We start from the raw sequence: 20955 nt of genomic DNA on the forward strand, positions 1-20955 counted from the left end.
AGTTCTGTTACCATTTTTATATTGGTTGTGTTAATTTTGATTTGTGGATGTCTTCTTATGTTCAAATTGACTTATAGAAGTATTTGTTTCATTTTTTCAGGCGATATTTTGAGCATGTGCATTTGTGCCCACTCCTGCAACTGCAAGAGGGTGGCATTTGATCTTTGCTCTACAACCACTGTAATGTTACCTTTTACAAGGAAAATCATGTCATCTGCAAAGTTCAAGCTTTCCACGGGGCCCAGATCCAAGGCCAGAAATTCGTTCAGAACAATGTTCCAGAAGAAAGGGCCAAGGATTGAACCCTGCGGGCAGTCTTTATTCACAGGGCATGTCAATTCCTGGAACCGGGGTTCGAGCCTGTCACCACCAAATACGGAGGATGCGGAAAGATCAGGGAATGACCACCTCATATCCCGGAGCAATATGGCCTTAGTTGCTAATGCCCCTTAAAAAAAAAAAAAAAAAAAAACAACCTTCCTAAAATGCCTCCAGAACTGTATATGTACTCAAGGTGTGGCCTGACCATTTTGTCAATAATATATAGGAATTCTGTTCTAGCAGAATTCCTATATATCATTGACAAAACTCCATGACCTACTCTGGCAGCCCATCTGCAATGCTCAGAGAACTTCACTTGGGAACAAGAGTAGCCTTGCACAGGCGAAGTTTTTACGGCTCTGGAAAATTGAGAAGTTTTTTCTGTTTTATTAACTTAAATTGACATAATAACTTATTTTCTAGAGTAGCTGTATATTCCTAGTTATGATATTTAGTTTAAATTTTAACATAGAGATTTTGTAGGTTATTACTTAGTATCGGTAAGGGTATTGAATCCAAGTGTTTTACAAGTTTTGCAGCTCCGGCGAACGGAATGTTTTTAGCTATATTTAGCCGCTTTATTGACTAATTGTTATAGTAAATTATTTTCTATAAGTAGGTTATGGTGCCTCCGTAGCCAGGTGGGCAGGAGCAGTAGTGCATAGCACATGCTTCTTGATTAGACCAGGGTTCGAGCCCGTACCCACCAAATACGGAGGATGTGGCAGGTCACTGAATGACCACCGCACATACCCAGCCCGGATAAAGGGTGAGGGTTGGCGTCAGGAAGGGCATCCGGCCATAAAAATTGCATGCCAAAACAATAAAAAAAAAAAAAAAAAAAACGCTGACCTCATATAATAATGGGAAAAGGCGAGGATAAAAAAAAAAAAAAAAAATTTCTGTAAGTAGGTTACACACCTAGTCAAGATCCTTGGTTTATTCTGAATTGAGACAGCAAGATTTTAGAAGTTAATTAATACTTAAGTGTCCATAGATTTACCATTCGTAACTTGCCTCCATTATTATACGACAACATTACAACATTATATCCCGAACTAGATAGCGTTAGCTTAGTATAGTATATAATATTAACAATTAATCAGTAAAATTGATTAATCTTGTTAAACTTAAAATTGTCAATTAAATCGTACTTTTTGACTAAATACATATATAATGACTTAGATTTTACAAACGTAACATTATTAATCAATACATAACTTGATACGGAAGTTATATAACGAAACTCGAAGATAATACTCTACTGAAAAAATATATATAGATTATAGTGTTATAATTGCGTTGGGATACAAGTTTAATAGGGTTATAATTTTGTATTGAAATTGAAATTTCATTCAAATTGAATCGAAATCATGACTCAGACCAGAGCAGCAAGGCTAATGGAAGTGCTGTGGCTCAGGGGTGAACTAAGGGGGGGCAGTTGCCCTCTGAATCACAGCCTTTTAAAATGCTTGCTTGATGTTTGTGGAGCAATCAGGTATGGGACGTGATATTGCCAAGGGGAATGACTTTGTGCCTTTGTGTGCGTGTGCGCAAGGTAAGGAGTGTGAGGAAATCAGGCTACAACTCAGCATTGTTATGGGCTAATATGAGAGCTTGAAGAACAGGGTGGATTCCCTCGAAGGATCTAAATTGAGGGGCCCATCAAGCTCTCAGCTGCCCACATCAATGCCAGAGCTTACACTTGATCATCATGCAACACAGTGGCAACTCCCAAGGCAGAATGTGCTGGTCTCACAGGAACTTGTAGTTGTTGGTGACTCTATTGTCATAAAAACAGGAAAGATGGTATGTAAAAAGGATAGGTGGAAGAGGACCAGGGTATGTCTGCCAGGTGCAAAGGTAGATGACATTGTAGACTGGATATCATCTATTAAGTGCACAAAAGGTAATATTGTTGTACACGTTGGCACTAATGATATTAAGAGTAGGAAACCGGTGGAATTGCTTAACAAGTACAGTTCGCTGTTTAAAAAAAAGCCATGAATTAGGATTGAATTTGAAAGTGTCTGCAATTCTGCCCAGACACGATAGGAGGGAGTTTATGATGAGAGCCTTGTCGATCAATTCGGCCCTGGAAAGATTGTGCAAGGCTCGAGGGGTAGAATTTTTTTCAGCCTGGTCTGTACTTGTTAACAGGAGAGACTACTTCTACAGGGATGGGATACACTTAAATAGAAAGGGTGCAAGAATATTTGCTGATGCTATCGAGGCAGTGTTAGGTGGGTCCGAAATACTTGGATCTTAGAAACTTATATACTTGGATCTTAGAAACTTATATACTTGGATCTTAGAAAGGCTTTTGATACCGTTGCACATGGAAGATTGCTACACAAATTGGAGCAGTGTGACATTGGAGGCAAATTGCTGCTATGGATAAAGGGGTGGTTGAGGGGGAGAAGACAAAGAGTGGTAATCAATGGACACTGCTCATCGTGGACTAATGTTATTAGTGGAGTCCCTCAGGGCTCAGTGTTGAGTCCATTATTGTTTTCTGTATTTATAAATGATATTGATGATGGTATATCAAGTTTAATGTCCAAGTTTGCAGACGATACAAAGGTTGGCAGGGTTGTCAAGGACACTACTGACACTATGTTGCTGCAACAGGATCTGGAAAGGTTGAACAGATGGGCTGAGAGGTGGCAAATGAAGTTGACAAATGTAAAGTACTACACATGGGAAACAGCAACTCCAGAGCAACATATCAACTCTGTGGTACTACACTGACAGAGGTAGAGAATGAAAGGGACTTGGGGGTGGTTGTGCAGGCAGATATGAAGTTCTCTGTGCAGTGCAGACGGGCTGCAAGAGTAGCTCATGGAGTATTGTCAATGATATACAGGAATTTTTCCAGCAGGGATAAGGAGGTGATTATTCCCTTGTATAAGGCAATGGTCAGGCCACACCTAGAGTACTGTATACAGGTCTGGAGGCCTCATTTCAAGAAGGATGTAGAGCTGCTGGAACGAGTACAGAGAAGGGCAACAAGATTAGTGAATGGAACAAAGGAGTGCTCTTACGAAGAAAGGCTTAAGTTTTGCAAATTACAGTGTCTGGAGACTAGGCACCAGCGAGGTGATCTGAGAGAGGTGTATAAAGCCTTGAATGGTTTGAGCATGCTCAATGCTGATGGGATTCTTCCTCTTGCTCAGAATAATCACCTGAGAGGGCATAAATTCAAATTGAGGAAAGACAGATGTAGGATAGACGTGCGGAAATTTGCCTTTAGCCAGCGGGTGGTTGGTTGGTGGAACAGACTTCCATCCCTTGTGGTGGAGGTTGATAGCCTAAATAAGTTTAAGGCTCAGCTGGACAGGTATTTTGAACGAACAGAGGGGTGAAGTGGAAGTGGGTTTTTTTTTTTTTTTTTTTGGCTGATGCTGCATAAGCTTGCTTTCTTGCATCAAATGTCTCTACTAATGCTAATAGATTAACAGTAGCCGCTGGCAGAGGTGAAAGTGATTCTTGCACTGCTTCTCTTGGAATGAGCAGAAGCCTGGAAAACAAGAACAAGATGCAGGATATTTCAGAGACTGCTGCGAGTCATTGCAGCACAAGTAAACACATGGATTGTGTTAGGGTAGCTAAGAATAGGAACAGGTGCATGTATACTTGCGTATACACCAATGGTAGGAGATTGGTAAATAAATTTGATGAATTTCAGGTATTGCTCAAAACATCAAAGGCAGATATTGTTGGGATATCAGAGACGTGGTGTCACGCAGATATATGAAATGCAGAGCTGGAATTTGGGGAGTACAATGTATTCAGGGGTTATACTATTAGTTAAGAAACACATAAAATCCAAGGAAGTGAAGCCAGTCGACATCGCTGGACAGTGCAGTGTCGAGTCAGTTTGGTGTGACATAAGCATTGCGAGATCAAAATCGGGAGTAGGAGTGTGTTATAGGCTTAATGACTCTGATGAGTGTAATAAGAAACTGTACAGGGAAATAGAGTGGGTCAGTAAATCAAAATCTTATAATGGGGGATTTTAATTTCCCAGAGATTGACAGGAATTTGTGGGTTGGTCACTCACACACTAACAAGGCTTTTGTGGATTTATTGGTTGATTGTTTTCTACAGCAGCATGTTCCAGAGGCAACCAAAGGAAGTAATACTCTTGATCTGATTAGCAGTAGTGATTCTTCATGCATTAAGAATCTGCAGATAAAGGAACCACTATGTGGCAGTAATCACAGTGTGCTGAAGTGAGATTTACTCAAAGAGGTAACTACCGTCAATGGCAAAGGGAAGGGTTTTTGCTATCGTAAAGGCAACTACGGTGGTCTGAGGCAGTATTTACATTCTATACAGTGGGACAATCTGATGATGTTACCAACAGCAAATTCAAAATGGGAAGCATTCAAAGTATTTATCTTGGAAGCTATTAGGCTTTACATACCAACTAAGAAATATTTTTCAAGGTTTAGGCCTAAATGGATGTCAGATGAACTAATGAGACATATGACAGAGAAGAAAAATGCATGGGATATTTTTGTTTGGAACGCTAAAATATTTTTTCTTGTTCTTTCCAATATGCTTATAACCAGTTAGGGTTGTGGTTTCATCTGTCGGCCCTTTTTGTAAGCTGAAAATGAATTTTTTTTTTTTCTTGTTGCTAAAATATAAAGTTTTTGAATTTGTTTTTCCTCTATGTTGAAATATCATGATTTACCTTCTTAAAAAGTAACTTCCCAAAGTTGTTTAAGATTTTAAAAACTATTATTGATTAATTGTAACTTTTTAAAAAGTTATTTTCTCTAGCAGCTAAGAAATGACCGATACAGTATTTACAAAAAAATAATTTTTTATGCTCTCTTGTTTGAAACATATGCTGGTACTTCTCTGTTTTTGGAACTAGATGAAAATAAAATTGTGTTTGTCCCTTTTAATTTTTTTTTTCACATGCAAGTGTATATCCATGCAAATATTCTTAAAGTTCCTCTCTGCTGTTAATGGCTGAAATTAAAAATGTGAAGTTCCTCATTGCCTCCAACTATTTGAAAGCTGTAAATAAAGGTTGCATTTGTCACCTTTCAATTGCGGCCTTGCACTGATTGTGGTTTTCCAAAACAGTACTAAGACGTTAGTATCTGTTATCAATAGTTTAACAATTAAAATTTATTTTTCTTTCTCTCTCAGTAATAATACTGAACAATCACAGTGGCACAGATAAAATTTGCAAAAGAATAATTTTTATTGAAAAGTGTATTTTTTAAATAATAACATATACACACTAACTTAAATAAGGTTGAATTTTGTACCCATCTTCCGATGTAACAGTATCTTCACACCGGTCACTCCAGATGATGGGTACAGTAGAGGCACCCAACGTTAAAAATGCACTGTCATCATTGGCATTCCACAGGACTTCATCTTCTTCATCTTTATATTCACCAACAAGAATGATGGCAGGTGAATATAAATGGATCCCCCAATCAGGGTAGGATGAAGCGACAGATACTACTGATGCCAACCATGAAGTACTGGAGAAGGATATGTCGGCTGAATAATCATCATTCTTCTTTTTCTTGGTGATTCCCTTCTACTTCTGATTCTTGTTTTCTCTCTCTCTCTCAGGAGAATTCAGAAATTTTTTTTAGCTCGTGCAGCATAAGCCTCAGTCTTCCTTGCACCATATGCTAATAATAATAATAATAAAATTTAATGTAATTCTTCTAATACAATATAGTATAACCTTATTTATAATATGCACTCAGTATTAATCAAAAAAATTATGATTGTAAATTGTAGACTGGGATGGGAGGGTGAGAGAACAACAAACCTGGGTGATAGGAGTTAAGATTCATAGGAAAGGAGATCCCTATGCTGGAGCTCTATCCCACACTGGCCAGGCGCCTCCGTAGCCAGGTGGGAAGGAGCAGCAGCAGCAGCGGGGTTCAAGCCCGTCGCTGCAGCGGGCAGCGGGGTTCAAGCCCGTCACCACCAAATACGGAGAATGCAGAAAGGTCAGGAAGTGACCACCGCATATCCCCGGAGCAATATGGCCTTAGTTGCTAGTGCTCCTAAAACCCAAATAACAAATCACACTGCCAGTGTCCACATCCCACACCATGCTGGCTAAGTAGCCACGGGCATATTGTCTGCTTGGCTGGGCAGAGGGGCCATCTGCCCATCATCCTATCCAGGGTGGGGAGGTGTGGGAGAGAGACAATTTACTTCACTCATAATCCACACTCACACTGTTTTCATTTTATTTTGTGTACTTTTTTCGGCTAAACTCCATTATTTGGGTACCACTTTTCTCTGCGCAGTGGGCGTGGTCATAGAATGGACTGATTGCATGGCTGAGTTCTGTGATTGGGTAATTATTGTAAAGGCGTTTTCTTTCTGATTGTTTTGTGTTGTCAAGGAGGGGAGTACTTAGCTTAGGTTGGGCGTTTATCCCCCCATCCCTCTGTTTTAAAATCAGAAAATGAGTTCCCGATTTAAAAACAGCGGCAAGTGGGTGGGGTAAGCAGAGAGTGGCACCTGCTAATCACTGCTTTGTTCCTGCCTGTTTGTCGAAATGTGGATTAGTACTCAAGATCTGGGGTTTTGCCCTTTTTCTTACATTTTCTGTTAAGTCGTCTTTTTTTTCTTTCTTTTTTTTTTTTTTGTTTTGTCACACATCCATCCTCTTTCTCACACTGGGGGGGGGGATGGATTGCAATCGTGTGTAGTGATATTAAGTATAAAATTCTACCTTATAGCTAACTTAAGTATAATTAATTTAAATTTATGAAAATGGCTAAAATAGGAGGGTTAGTATTAACATAACTTACTAAAATTAAAAGTTGGTTTCTTTCTTGCTCATACCCATGATTCCTTCAAGCATTCATTTCCCTTACTCAGTTTCTTTCTCCCTGCACTGCCACCTGAGGCCCCTCAATTTACTATTCTATTCAGTTGGGGTGCTGTCCAGGTTGTATCTTGCATGCCAGAGAAGTAGCAGTGAGTATATTGGTGTTATTAGCAGCTAAGTTCAAATGTATTACTGGTTAAGTTCAAATGTGTTATTAGATATTCTAAGTTTATATAGTTAATATTTATTTGCTAAGTAAATTGATATTCTAAGTTTATATAGTTAATATTTTATTTGCATTCTTTCCATTACATCCATACCTTCATTTGTTCCCATTTACCAAAACTCTCTCTCTTTTTTATTTCATGTTGCGTCACTCTCTTTTGCCATAACTTCTCATTCTTTACCATTCCCCACAATTTCAGTTTCACTCTGTCACAGTTATTCAGTGTTCAGCACATTCACTCAGTTCTTTCACACTCTTTCAGGGTGCTGAATACAACTACCCCGTTAGATTCTTATGTCATCTCCTCTGGGCCATGGTGGGAGATATGGGCATTTTTAGTTATTGGTTATTGTTTGGCTGTGGAGGAAGCCGAAGTGCTTGTATTTGGTTATTTCTTCTCATTTCAAATATATTTTTGATGAAGTTAGTAAAAGCTTTATATGTGTTTTCTTCTATTATAAAAAGATGTTCTTGGAATATCATAAATTATACATTCATAGAGAACATGTGCCCAGTCTTCACTTTTAACACAGGTACAGTTTGGGTCCATCAGTCAACCCTAAGGAAGTTAACTTTGCCTTTAGAGAGCCATGACCTGTCAGTATAAAGGTCATAAAGAGTCCAGGGGCTTTCCACTTTGTTGGCTTTTGACTAAACATTTCCACCTGTGGCAGAAACCTTTTGGTAACAATACATCTGGTTTCCTGCTCCCAATTTGACCACCATTGCCCATGGAGCTTTGTGGCTAATCTTTTTATTTCTGCCTTGATGTTATTGGCTGTGTCAAGCGCTATCCCCAGAAATTCTGTGGGTATGCCCTTAAGACTGTAGTACAAGCTGCTTTTGGCTAATTCCAAGTAAAGTGGGAGGGTGCCAGCCAGCCAGCACCTGTAGTGTCAGGGTGCTCACAGTGCAGCATGTTCTGGTGAAAGTGAGAAGTATTATTCTCTGTATTGTTTCTAATTTATTTCAGTTTCTGACTATAGTCAAGTGGGTAAACCATGCACTGGCTCCATAGGTTATAACAGGCAAGAGCACTGCACGGTATATGATTGTCAGGATCCTTCTTTTGAGACCCCATTCCATTCTACTGATCCTGGCAATCATGCCTACATGATTTCTTACTTTTTTCACCAAATATCCCAGATGGGGGTAGAAAGTTAATTTTGAATCAAAAACAACTCCTAAATATTTCAATTCTGTTACCATTTTGATAGTAGTTGTATTAATTTTGATTTGTGGAGGTCTTCTTATTTCCAGATTTCCTATTAGTAATATAGATTTGCAGAAATGGGCACAATTGTACACGTGTGCCCACTCCTGCAGCTGCATGAGGGTGACATTTGATTTTTACTCTACAACCACTCTGGTTGTAGATCAGACAAAGACTTTTTTAACAAAGGCTTCTATACTTATAACTCTATAGTAAACTCTAGAAGGAAGGGGATGAATCACCACTCGATATCGATGGTTTGACTGTTGATGATCCTGCTCAGATAGCTGACAAACTGAATGAGTATTTTGCATCTACATTCACACATGAGGAATTTTGTAAGGAAGGGGAGGACAGAAGTTTACTAAACTCTAGCAGGGAGCTAAATTATTTTGTAATAATGGAGAGCAAAGTGTAGGAGAAATTGTTGAAGTTAAACATAAAAAAAGGCACCTGGGGCAGATGGAATCTATCCAGTTATATTGAAGGAGGCAGTGAGGGAAGTAAGCAAACCCTTAGCCCTAATTATGAGAGCATCCTTAGATTTTGGGGAGGTCCCCATGGATTGAAGGGTGGCACAAATAATTATAGACCTGTTAGTTTAACTTCTGTTCTGGGGGAAATAATGGATCACCTAGACAAGACTGCAGTAATAGTTCAGACAGAGCTGAACTGCGATGTGGTCACAAAGGAACTGGATGCAACAAATAATTTTGATATAAATTATTTTGATAAAGGGATGGTTGAGTGGGAGATGACAGAGAATGGTAATCAGTGGACACTGCTCTTCAAGGACTAATGTTATTAGTGGAATCCCCCAGGGTTCAGTGTTGGGCCCATTGTTGTTTTGTGTATTTATCAATGATATTGATGAAGATATATCGGGTTTAATATTGAAGTTTGCTGATGACACAATGGTTGGCAGGGTTGTTAATGATAGTAAAGACAGTATGCTACTGCAACAGGATCTAGAATAGTTAGGTAGATGGGCTGAGAAGTGGCAACTGAAGTTTAATATTGACAATTACAAAGTACTGCATATGGGTAGCAGTAACCCAAGAGAAATGTACCAACTGTGTGGTACTACACTCAGGGAAGTGGAGAATGAAAAAGACTTGGGTATGGGTAATTGTGCAGTCAGATATTAAGTTCTCTGAGCACACTTGTTTTGTGTATTTATCAATGATATGGATGAAGGTATATTAGGCTTAATGTCGACATTTGCAGATGATACAAAGGTTGGCAGGGTTTACGCGTATTCCCATACAATCGCTCACTGTTATAACAAGCACACGGATATAACAAACAAATTTTGGTAGCTATGCAAACATTCTTAATTGCTTGGGTAGTGGAAAAAATGCAATTCTTGGAATAGACAAAAATGAATAGAGCGACTTAACATTATGACCACCTGCATTGGATTAACAACCGATTTATGACCTTGTCCTTCGCTAAACAATTTGGACATGATGAATTCATGTGTAAAAACTGTTGGCTGGATTAATTTAAAAACTGAAATAACATTGTTTATGCAAAAATTAGTGGAGAATCTCAATCTGCAGATCCAATAATGGCAAAAGAATGGATTGACTTGTTTGGGCAGAAATCAAGAAAGATTTCAATGACGAAGACATCTACAATGCCTATGAAACAGGACTTTTTTTATAATTCAACACCTGACAATACATTTAACTTCAAAGGGGGAAAATGTGTTGGCGGAAAAAAATGAAAGCCTCGATTGACGGTGCTCTTATGCACAAATATGACAGGAACTGATAAAAAAAAAACTGTTTGTTATCGGAAAACGTTAAAACATTTGCATTTCAAAAACTTAATGAAACTTCCTGTGGATTGCACTGCAAACAAGAAAACTCAGATGACTTTGGATATTTTTTGGTAATACTTAAATGATTGGAATAAGGAGCTATTCAAAAAGAAGAAAAAATTTTATTGTTAGTTGATAACTGTCCTTCACATGCCCAGATTCAAAATTTGTTCAACATTAAGCTGGTTTCTGCCTCCCAATGCGACATCGATTTTGCAACTCATGGACATAGGTGTAATCAAGAGTTTGAAAGGATTTTATAAAATATTTCTAGTTCTACATCTGATCAGTCAAAGAGAACAGTAACTTACTGAGTCTATATCAATATTGGATGCTATAAATTTATTGAATGATGCGTGGAACAACATTACTTTGACAGCCATGTCAAATTGCTTTCAAGAAAAATAAATTAAATTCAAATTAAATTTCAATCATAGATGAAGATGATGGAAACGAAGAAAACAACTTACCGTTATCCAAATGGTTGCTCCGTAACAACGTTGTAGGTTTTAATACAGATAACATTGGTGAATTTGTATGAGTCGATGACAACTTTTGTTAACTAGTGGTCTTCCTACGGAGTGACATTGTAGAAGCTGTGCTCAACAAAGACAATATGACGATGATGATATGATGACAATTGAAAGTGAATCAAAATCAGTTCCGACAATCTCACAAGCTCAAGGTGCAGTGGACACATTAGTCGATTTTTTTTGAAGGAACTGAAGCACATAATGAGGCTTTTAATGTGTTGAATGTTTTAAGGAAACTTAAGAAATATCAGAGTGAAATCTTTTATACAAACGTCAGTTTTAAATTCATAAATAAAGACTAATTAAATTTATTATTAAATAGTTTAATTGCAAAGAAATAAATTGTGTTATGTATTAAGTGTATTGTAGTTTATACAAGCATATTAATGCAAATTATATGTAAGTATATACTTATATTATTTTTTCTCTCTAATATTTCTTTTGTTTTTTGAATCTATCTTTTTATCAAGTTTCTATCTATCTTTTTATCAATTGAAAATTTTAAAAAAATAGGAGGTAGATTTAACTCATCACTGATATAAAGATTTCATTATCTAATGGCCCCAGGGGTCCCCCATATTCACCATCACTGATATAGCAAGCAATGGTTATAACGAGGAAATTTTGTCAGTAATTTGATTCTTGTTATAACCAAGTTCGACTGTATATTATTAATTTCATGTGGTACTAAACATAGTAATAATCTTAATGGAAAATGACCATGTACCATCCTTTCCCGACTATATTAAATCCATTAAATGATTCTGTGAAAGGCGATGTTACTCATTCTTACGTAAAGAAATTTACATAGACTAATTTTTTGTCCAGGATGCTTAAGATTTCCTCCTTTGACTCATTCCCACTTAGCTCTTTTGAGAATGTGTTGTATACCTACTTTGTTGATTCTAGTGCAAATCACTGCAACACCATAACAGAATTTTCCTTACCCGTTCCAGATCTTTGTTTGCACGATACTGTAATTCTTAAATTTATCATGAATTCTTGAAATTGTTCCTCATGTTGTTGGTTTTTGTGCCAAATTCACATCTCCTCTGTCTCTGACCTTCACACTTCTCATATTTGCAGTACCACTTTAAATTGCTTTGCATCATTTGAAAATCAATGGTCCACTTGTTTTTTTATGCTTTACATTATGCACACACCAGTCATGACTGACAGGTGTACACAAGAAAGAGAAAGAGAGAGAGTGTGTGTGTTTAGTGCCTGTTAGCTATATGTTCAGTTTGTCCCAGTGAAATTTGATGTGTATTAATTTCCAGATTTGTATGAATGTTTTTGGGAACAATTTTCCCCCTAAAGTTTCTTGTACTAATAATTTATAGTTTGAATTATTTTAAATTTATATGAAGGCTTAAGGAATGCCATTTGGTTAGATGTATTTTAAAAATCATTAAAGAGAAGATATTATTAAGTATTATGAAACTATCTTTTCCAACTTTTGATGCATATTTAATAAACAAAATTAATATTAAATAAAATTAATTCTTTAGGTGGACAGAGATCAAAACGCCATTCATCAAGAGTAAGGTATGGAACACCACCCAGAGAAAGAGAAAGAGACAGAGAGAGAGAAAGGGAAAGGGATTATCATTCAACAAAGTAAGTTGTATCATTTACCTCATCTATAAAGTTTTTTTACAGTACATGTCGCTTATCGTGATCATGGATAATGTTATCATTCGTATGATGTTATTATTTTTATGAAGTTCCCATCAAATGTATACTAATACATTAAAAAAATACAACATTAACCCTTTTCTAATTCTTGATTTTAATATTTTTGTTATTTGTATTTAATGGTTTGTATGGATTTCCAGATACATCGTGGGTTTCATTTTTATTGATGGCTTTCTCAAAGAAATAGTGTATATTCAAATTAAAGTATTTTATATATTTCTTGAATTTCAACTTTTCTTTCTGCCACTTATACATTTTTTGAACATGTATCCACTCTGCATCAGTAAACAGTGCTGAGCAGCTGCATTCTTGATTCTTTGGTTATTGTTATCAGCTAAGCTGTGTCCCAAAGTGATCACAATAAGAAATGTTCACTGTATTCTCAAAATCATTTACCTCATCTGAAACTGATTTTATTTGTAAGGCATTAGTAAAAATTTGCACATTTTTTTTTTCTTGTTTTGTTTTTACCCCTGATATCCAAATATAATTTGTAATAATATATAGAAGACTATCAGTCTTCTATGTTTCCTCTAATCAAGCCTAAAAAAGGTCATATACTTCCTGTTATGTCTTTAGCCCTAGCAGGATAAAAACCCTATTTCATATGATGCTTGCTTGGTGCCATCGATTGATCTTTCTCTTGGTCTGTCTCTGGGCAATTACTGTTTATTTTGCTTTCAGATATCTGTTGAGCTAATATTCCTTTTTCCTTCCTATCTATATGACCACACCTTAAGATTGCATTCCTCACTTTTGATTTATAATCCTGAATTTTTTTATTTCTTCATTTATAATATGGCATGCCATTGTTTCCATCTGTTAGTTTCATATTTTTGTTAAAACTCATTTCTAAAGATTAAAAATTTACTTTGTTCAGTTCCTTTATTTCTAGAATGGAGATCCTCATTCTAGAAATAAGGGACAAGCAAATATATGCGTTAAAATAGACTCACTGAAGGCCAGTCAATGCCGAGATTTGGTTTTATTAGGGAAATTGTTAGTTTGTGTCACACCATGTAGTGAATTCTTTTAAAACTTAATTCGAGGATTGTCGATTTAGTATTTCAGTTGGTTTATGTGAAGTGTAAATAAATGGCAATACACACCAGGGAAAAAAATTTCATAACTGGAAAAGCCAATGGTTGCACCGGTTGAGCCATTTCAACTTCCAGACAAACACTACCTGCTGTTAACAATTGAATATAAATATAGATGTTAGTTTTTCAAATTCTTTATATGAAGTACAAATAGATCACAGTGCAGTGATTGAGCCAGTACAGCAGGAAAACAAATTTCATAAACAGCAGTGCCGATGATCTCAGCACCAACAACATCCAACTGAAAGAGGACTTAAAAAAATAACTCCATATGTGCTTAATAATTGAATATAAACATCAATAAATTGTATCAGTACAACTGGAAAAATTCCATAATTAGAAACACTGATGAGCACTCTGGACACAGCTTTGGACTGGAAGTGTAATTTTACGATATCACAACAAGCAAACTGTTTAAAAATAAATAAATTTAATCTGAGAATTTAATTACATATACATATAAAATAAAAATTAAAGACTGAGAATTGTATAAATAAAAGTTCTAAAAACTGTATAAAATGAACTAAAACAAAATGCATAAAACTAATATAAAACCTTATGTGAAGCTTTCAAGGTGTTGTGCCTCTTTGTCAACTCAAACAACTGGATAGATCCCATCCACCCCGGGTGCCTTTCTTGTGTTTATCTTCAACAGTTTCTCCTCCACTTTACTCCCAGTTATTTCAAGATTCTGTAGCTTACCACTAGAGTTGAATACACCTCTGGCATTCCCCTAAAGGAGGCAGCAAAGGAAGTAAGCAAACCCTTAGCCATAATTATGAGAGCTTCCTTGGACTCAGGGGAGGTACCCATAGACTGAAAATGTGCAAATGTGACCCCAATTCACAAAGGAGGATCAAAGGCTGACACAAGTAATTATAGACCTGTGAGCTTAACTTCTGTTCCAGGAACATTAATGGAGGCACTGGTTAAAGAAGCACTGCAGGATCATTTAGACCAGACTTCAGTTATAGCTCGGACACAGCATGGTTTTGTTAAGGGGAAGTCTTGCCTGACCAATTTGATTGGATACTATGATGCAGTCACAAAAGAACTGGATGCAGGGAATAGCTTTGATATTATATACTTGGATCTTAGACTGTTGCACATGGAAGACTGCTACACAAATTGGAGCAGTGTGACATTGGAGGCAAATTGCTGCTATGGATAAAGGGGTGGTTGAGGGGGAGAAGACAGGGAGTGGTAATCAATGGACACTGCTCATCGTGGACTAATGTTATTAGTGGAGTCCCTCAGGGCTCAGTGTTGGGTCCATTATTGTTTTCTGTATTTAAAAATGATATTGATGATGGTATATCAAGCTTAATGTCCAAGTTTGCAGACGATACAAAGGTTGGCAGGGTTGTCAAGGACACTACTGACACTATGCTGCTGCAACAGGATCTGGAAAGGTTGAGCAGATGGGCTGAGAGGTAGCAAATGAAGTTTAACATTGACAAATGTAAAGTACTACACATGGGAAACAGCAACCCCAGAGCAACGTATCAACTCTGTGGTACTACACTGACAGTGGTAGAGAATGAAAGGGACCTGGGGGTGGTTGTGCAGGCAGATATGAAGTTCTCTGAGCAGTGCAGACGGGCTGCAAGAGTAGCTCATGGAGTATTGTCAATGATATACAGGAATTTTTCCAGCAGGGATAAGGAGGTGATTATTCCCTTGTATAAGGCAATGTTCAGGCCACACCTAGAGTACTGTATACAGGTCTGGAGGCCTCATTTCAAGAAGGATGTAGAGCTGCTGGAACGAGTACAGAGAAGGGCAACAAGATTAGTGAATGGAACAAAGGGGTGCTCTTACGAAGAAAGGCTTAAGTTTTGCAAATTACAGTGTCTGGAGACTAGGCACCAGCGAGGTAATCTGATTGATAGAGGTGTATAAAGCCTTGAACCTTGAATGGTTTGAGCATGCTCAATGCTGATGGGATTCTTCCTCTAGCTCAGAATAATCACCTGAGAGGGCATAAATTCAAATTGAGGAAAGACAGATGTAGGATAGACGTGCGGAAATTTGCCGTTAGCCAGCGGGTGGTTGGTTGGTGGAACAGACTTCCATCCCTTGTAGTGGAGGTTGATAGCCTAAATAAGTTTAAGGCTCAGCTGGACAGGTATTTTGAACGAACAGAGGGGTGAAGTGGAAGTGGGTTTTTTTTTTTTTTTTTTTTTTTTTTTTGGCTGTTACTGCATAAGCTTGCTTTCTTGCATCAAATGCCTCTACTAATGCTAATGCTAATAACAGAATGCCGAGTTTATGTACCTTGGGCAAGCCAAAATTTTATGGTTTGCTCAAGGCACATAAACCGGGTTTCGCTATGATACACATCATATGCATTGGCAGCCCAATGCATGAAGCCTTCACCATTCATTGACACATACCACGAAGATATTAAATGGTTCACCCTGGATTCTTATTTCTTAAGAATAGTAATATAAGAGACCCCAATAACGTATACCTGTGGTCACATAACAAAGCCCGAGATTTTTGAACATAATCTGTTTGAGCACATGAATGATTCTACTAACAATTCATGGTTTGTTCTAAATTTGAGAAACAATGAGTTATCAGCAGAAGAGTTGGGCTTGAATTTTGGCATACTTCCCAGGAAACCACCAATTACTCAGTTGGCCATGGTCATCGAGATGTTACTTTTCCATGTTCCAGAAGTCTGCTACAGAGATACGATTTAAAGTTGCATCTATACTGCAGCATATCTGTCCTGTTGCCGGTAATCTGCATCATACCCAGCACAATGCTCTTCTAAACTGTTTGCACAAAGATAAGGACATTGTTGCCTTCCTAGCAGACAAGGGACACCCTACTGTTGGTTTAATTTAGACAGACTACGTTCAAAAAGGCAATGCTTTGTTATGTGATCCACAGGTATATTGAGCCTATTACAAGACTATCCTGCTGCCAATATACTGACCTACTCTCGTGTTTCTTATTTTGAGTTGACAAAGAGGCACAATGCCTTGAAAACTTCTCATATAGTTTTTATTAGTTTTGTGTAATTTATTGTAGTTCATTGGATACAGTTTTTAGTGCTTTAATTCTCAGTATTTAATATTTATTTTTTTTATTTTATATGTATATGTAATTAAATTCTCAGATTAAAGTTATTTATTTTCAAACAGTTTGCTGATTGATACAATATCATTTCATCATGAATGTATGCAGCCCTCAGGGCCTTTTTTCTCGTATATATGATATCCCACCACATGTAACCTTATAGACTTTAAACATGCCCATTCTCAAACATGTTGTGTTAGATGTCTCATCCGAAGGGAATTTTTGATCTGCTTTACATTGTATATGATCCAAATGACCAATTCCATGTTTATCTCAAACAAATGAAGAGCAAATACACATCATATGCTTCATTGATCCTAGAATATATCCTGCATTTGACAGTCGCAGAGAGTAGATGTGTTTTAGGTTGGCTGCAGTGGATTAACTTAAGGAGATTAAGATGGGTATCTAATAGAAAAATTTTTGTTTTCTTTAATTTGCTTAAATACCTTATAAATTGAAATTCAGTCATTTTGTGAAATTGGTTTCTGCTAAGTTACATTCTTTTCAGCAGCTCCAGTTATTTTAATATTTAACTTCAGTAGTTTTGGTATTAATGGTTTAATTGCTGTGATATTTTGTAATTTAAATGCTAATATTTTCTAATTTAAATTTCTAAGTTCAAATCTTGCCTTAATCTTTGAATATCTCTGATAGGTATTAAAAGTGGATCTTGTTGTTACAAGATCCAATTTGAATACCTTGTTCACGGATATCATGATTCACATAAAATGGCTGCAGGGGATTTCTTGTGCGAGTCACGAGTTTGTTGCTTATATAGCCTGTGGTACGTATTCTAAGGTCAGTCTAGTAAACAAACCTAACTCAACTGATTATTCTTTTCTTTTTTCCAGATACAGCATGTATCAGTCTGAAATTAAAACATGGTGCATTATTAGATGAATTTGAGTCGCCAAAAGAAAGTATTGGTTGCCCCACAAATAAAACTGGAAACTCACTAGGGTATCGAGTACTTATTAACCTTCCAAGTAATGCATCCCTGATTCAGGCCTCAGAACAGAATGGTCAAGTGCATACTGCTCTGGTTTAAGAATGTTTAGTTTTAATGGGGTAGACTGTTATCAGGGAAATGGTTAACATTTTTTTTTTTTAAATAAAGATTGGTGGGCTACAATCAAAGTGTGTTTGCTGAGAGCAACAGTTGGTGATGTTACCAACAGATTGTTATATTTTGGGATGGGAGAGCATTATTCATGTTGGGGGACCTAATGATATTAAACAAACATGAGTTGGTGATTTTTAGTTGAAGATATAGAGGACAAAAAATGCCACGAGGGTCAGAATTTGTATGTTTGCAATTCTGCCCAGATACAAAAGAATGTACAGTGGATTCCGGTTATTTGGGCCACCGGTTAATCAGGGCAGCCGTTTATTTGGGGCAAATCTTAAAAAACAGAACCCAATCGTGAAAATAGCCAGGGTTTACTTCGCTTAATTGGGACAAAATGCCATTTAATCGGGGCAAGAGACCGCAGCACTGGAGATCACCCTACGATTGTCTGGAGGTCACAACCATTAAACAATAAAAACAATTAGCGGTCACCTGTTTATTAGGCTTTTCTGTTAGTGCAATCTATCATAAATGGATAGTAAACTCAATCTTACTGAATTTGCGATAATACCGACAGCTGGAATTCTTTGGATTATTATGGTAAAATGTGTTTAGACTTCCATGTAATCTTCAATCATATAAAAAAATTGATTTTCAGATCTTCTCTTCTTTCCTTTTTAAAGCTTTGTAACTCGTTACTCCGTTCTGACTTGCGTGTATCGTGTTACTTGCAATTTGTGTGTGTGTGTGCCGTGTCCCTTGTTATTGATTGCTTATCTTGTTACTGTTTTAAATTTTAATCCCCACCCACAAATGTCAGTGAACAGAAATGTCAACTAGTTAGTTAAGTATGTACATATTACAGTACATATTAATTATTCTGATTATCACGTATATTCTTCTGATTTTACGGTATCGTTTAATTTTTTAATTGGTAAGGTAATAAAGGGTGAATTTGTGCTTAATATATCTTTGCTTTTATAGCCTGTGGATAATATTCCTCCTATTTTCGCTAATTAGAATCGCTGTTTAATAGAATTAAAATTCAATTCACAAACGTGATCACAATGATCGCCGCTTACTACACATCATATAGTGAACGGTACTTTACTATGGTGACTCCATCGTAACGTGATTTGATTGTACACTGAACCAATTGTAAAGGGGGGGGGGGTAAATTGTATTTTTAACTATTTACGTAAAATTTCGGATAATTGGGGCAGTCCCTTAATCGGGCCAAAATGCACTAGTCCCGGTGTGTCCCAATTAACTGGAATCGACTGTATATATATATATATGTGCTGAAAGCCTTGCAGATTTACTCAAGACTTTGGGGACATTGCAAGGTTTTTTGGGGAAATTTTTATTAGCTTGGCCTGCACTTGCAATTAGAAGGAATGTGTTGCAGAGATAAAGTTCATTATTTCATATGAACAAAGGTGGTGCAAGGGTTTTTGTCAGTACAACTGAGGATAACAGTTCAGGGGAATTGCTAGTTGGAGGTGGGATGGGGTGGGTAATATAGACACCCATTTCTCTGATGATATGAGTAATGCTTGCTTTTTTATTTTTACGAAAACCCCAAACATGAAAGGTATCAAAACCTATAGTACTTAGTACCGTGCAATATAATTGGATAGACTCCATCAGCCCCAGGTTCCTTATTTACTTTTAGTTTCAACAATTTCTCTTCCACTTTTTTCTCACTTATCACAAAATCATTTAGCTCCTATTTGTAACTTGGTGTTCTTCTGGTATTCCCATCCATAAAAACTTCTTTGCAGGTGAAAACGTTGATACAAAATATTTTTTTAACAGTTTGTCAGCAACTTGAACAGGGTGATTGATCATTGTGCCTTTCATATCTAATGAACCAATGTGATTCATCTCTTCTAGTGATCTACATAAGCAAAGGACTCTTTGCTAATTTTCTTTGCATTCTTAGGCAAAGACTTCTCAAACTTTGCATTAACTTCAATAACCAGTTTATTGGCTCATTTACATACTAGTCTGTACTTTGTGTCCTCTGCTAATTTATAATCATCCTATTATTTTTTTACGTGCTGCTAGTTTCATCAGTTGATGTGACATCCATTGAGGTCTAGTATATCTAAGTTGTAAAAGTATTAGTAGCTACCATGATTACCTCATTGAATGCTTTCCATTTAGAATTTGCAGGTGATAACATTGTCAGTTGGTTTCACTGAAGGGAATTTAAAAATTGCCTACAACCATTCTACCATTAGCATTAGTAGAGGCATATGATTCAAGAAAGCAAGCTTATACAGCATCAGCCAAAAAAAAAACAAAAACAAACCTTCCCATTTCACTGATCCATTCATTCCAAATGTTTGTCTAGTTCTGCCTTGAATTTATTTAAGCTATCAACTTCCACAACAACAGATGGAAGTTTGTTCCAGCAATCAACCATACACTGGCTAAAGGCAAATTTCCGCACATCTTTTCTACAACTGTCTTTCCTCAATTTGAATTTTTATGTCCCCTCAGGCGATTAATCTGGGCACGAGGAAGAATCCCATCAGCATTGAGCCTGCTCTAACCATTCAAGGCCTTATACACCTCAATCATATCACCTCGCAGGTGTCTAGTCTCCAGACGCTGCAATTTGCAGAACTTTAGCCTTTCTTTGTAAGAGCACATCTTTGTTACCCTCACCAGTCTTGTTGTCCTTTCCTTCTCTATACTCATTCTAGCAACTCTATATACTTCCTAAAATGAGGCTTCCAGAACTGTACACAATACTCGAGGTGTGGCCTGATCATTGCCTTATACAAGGGGATAATCACCTCTTTATTCCTGCTCGCAAAATTCCTCTATATCATTGAAAAGACCCGGTGACCTAGCCTGGCAGCCTATCTACATGGCTCAGAAAACTTCATATCTGACTGCAAAATTACCCACAGATCTCTTTCATTCTTCACTACCCTGAGTGTAACACCACCCAGTTGGTACATTTCTCTGGGGTTACTGTAACCCATGCGCAATACTTTGCATTTGTCAATGTTAAACTTCAATTGCCACCTC

At 37.0% G+C, this 20955-nt stretch overlaps 1 protein-coding gene across 4 annotated transcripts in view; it reads left to right on the forward strand.

Annotated features, from left to right (window-relative positions):
- The window catches only part of snama (something that sticks like glue), a 489984-nt gene that overhangs the window by 380927 nt on the left and 88102 nt on the right, over window positions 1-20955 (forward strand). For all 4 annotated transcript variants that reach the window (XM_090377736.1, XM_090377737.1, XM_090377734.1 and 1 more), the window contains one exon: window positions 12462-12570. In XM_090377736.1, the coding sequence (XP_090233862.1) occupies window positions 12462-12570 (109 nt within the window). The remainder of the gene's footprint in view (window positions 1-12461; window positions 12571-20955) is intronic.

This window comes from Mastigoproctus giganteus, chromosome 7 (assembly GCF_048544385.1).
Source record: "Mastigoproctus giganteus isolate SK-2022 chromosome 7, ASM4854438v1, whole genome shotgun sequence".
Classification (NCBI taxonomy): domain Eukaryota; kingdom Metazoa; phylum Arthropoda; class Arachnida; order Uropygi; family Thelyphonidae; genus Mastigoproctus; species Mastigoproctus giganteus.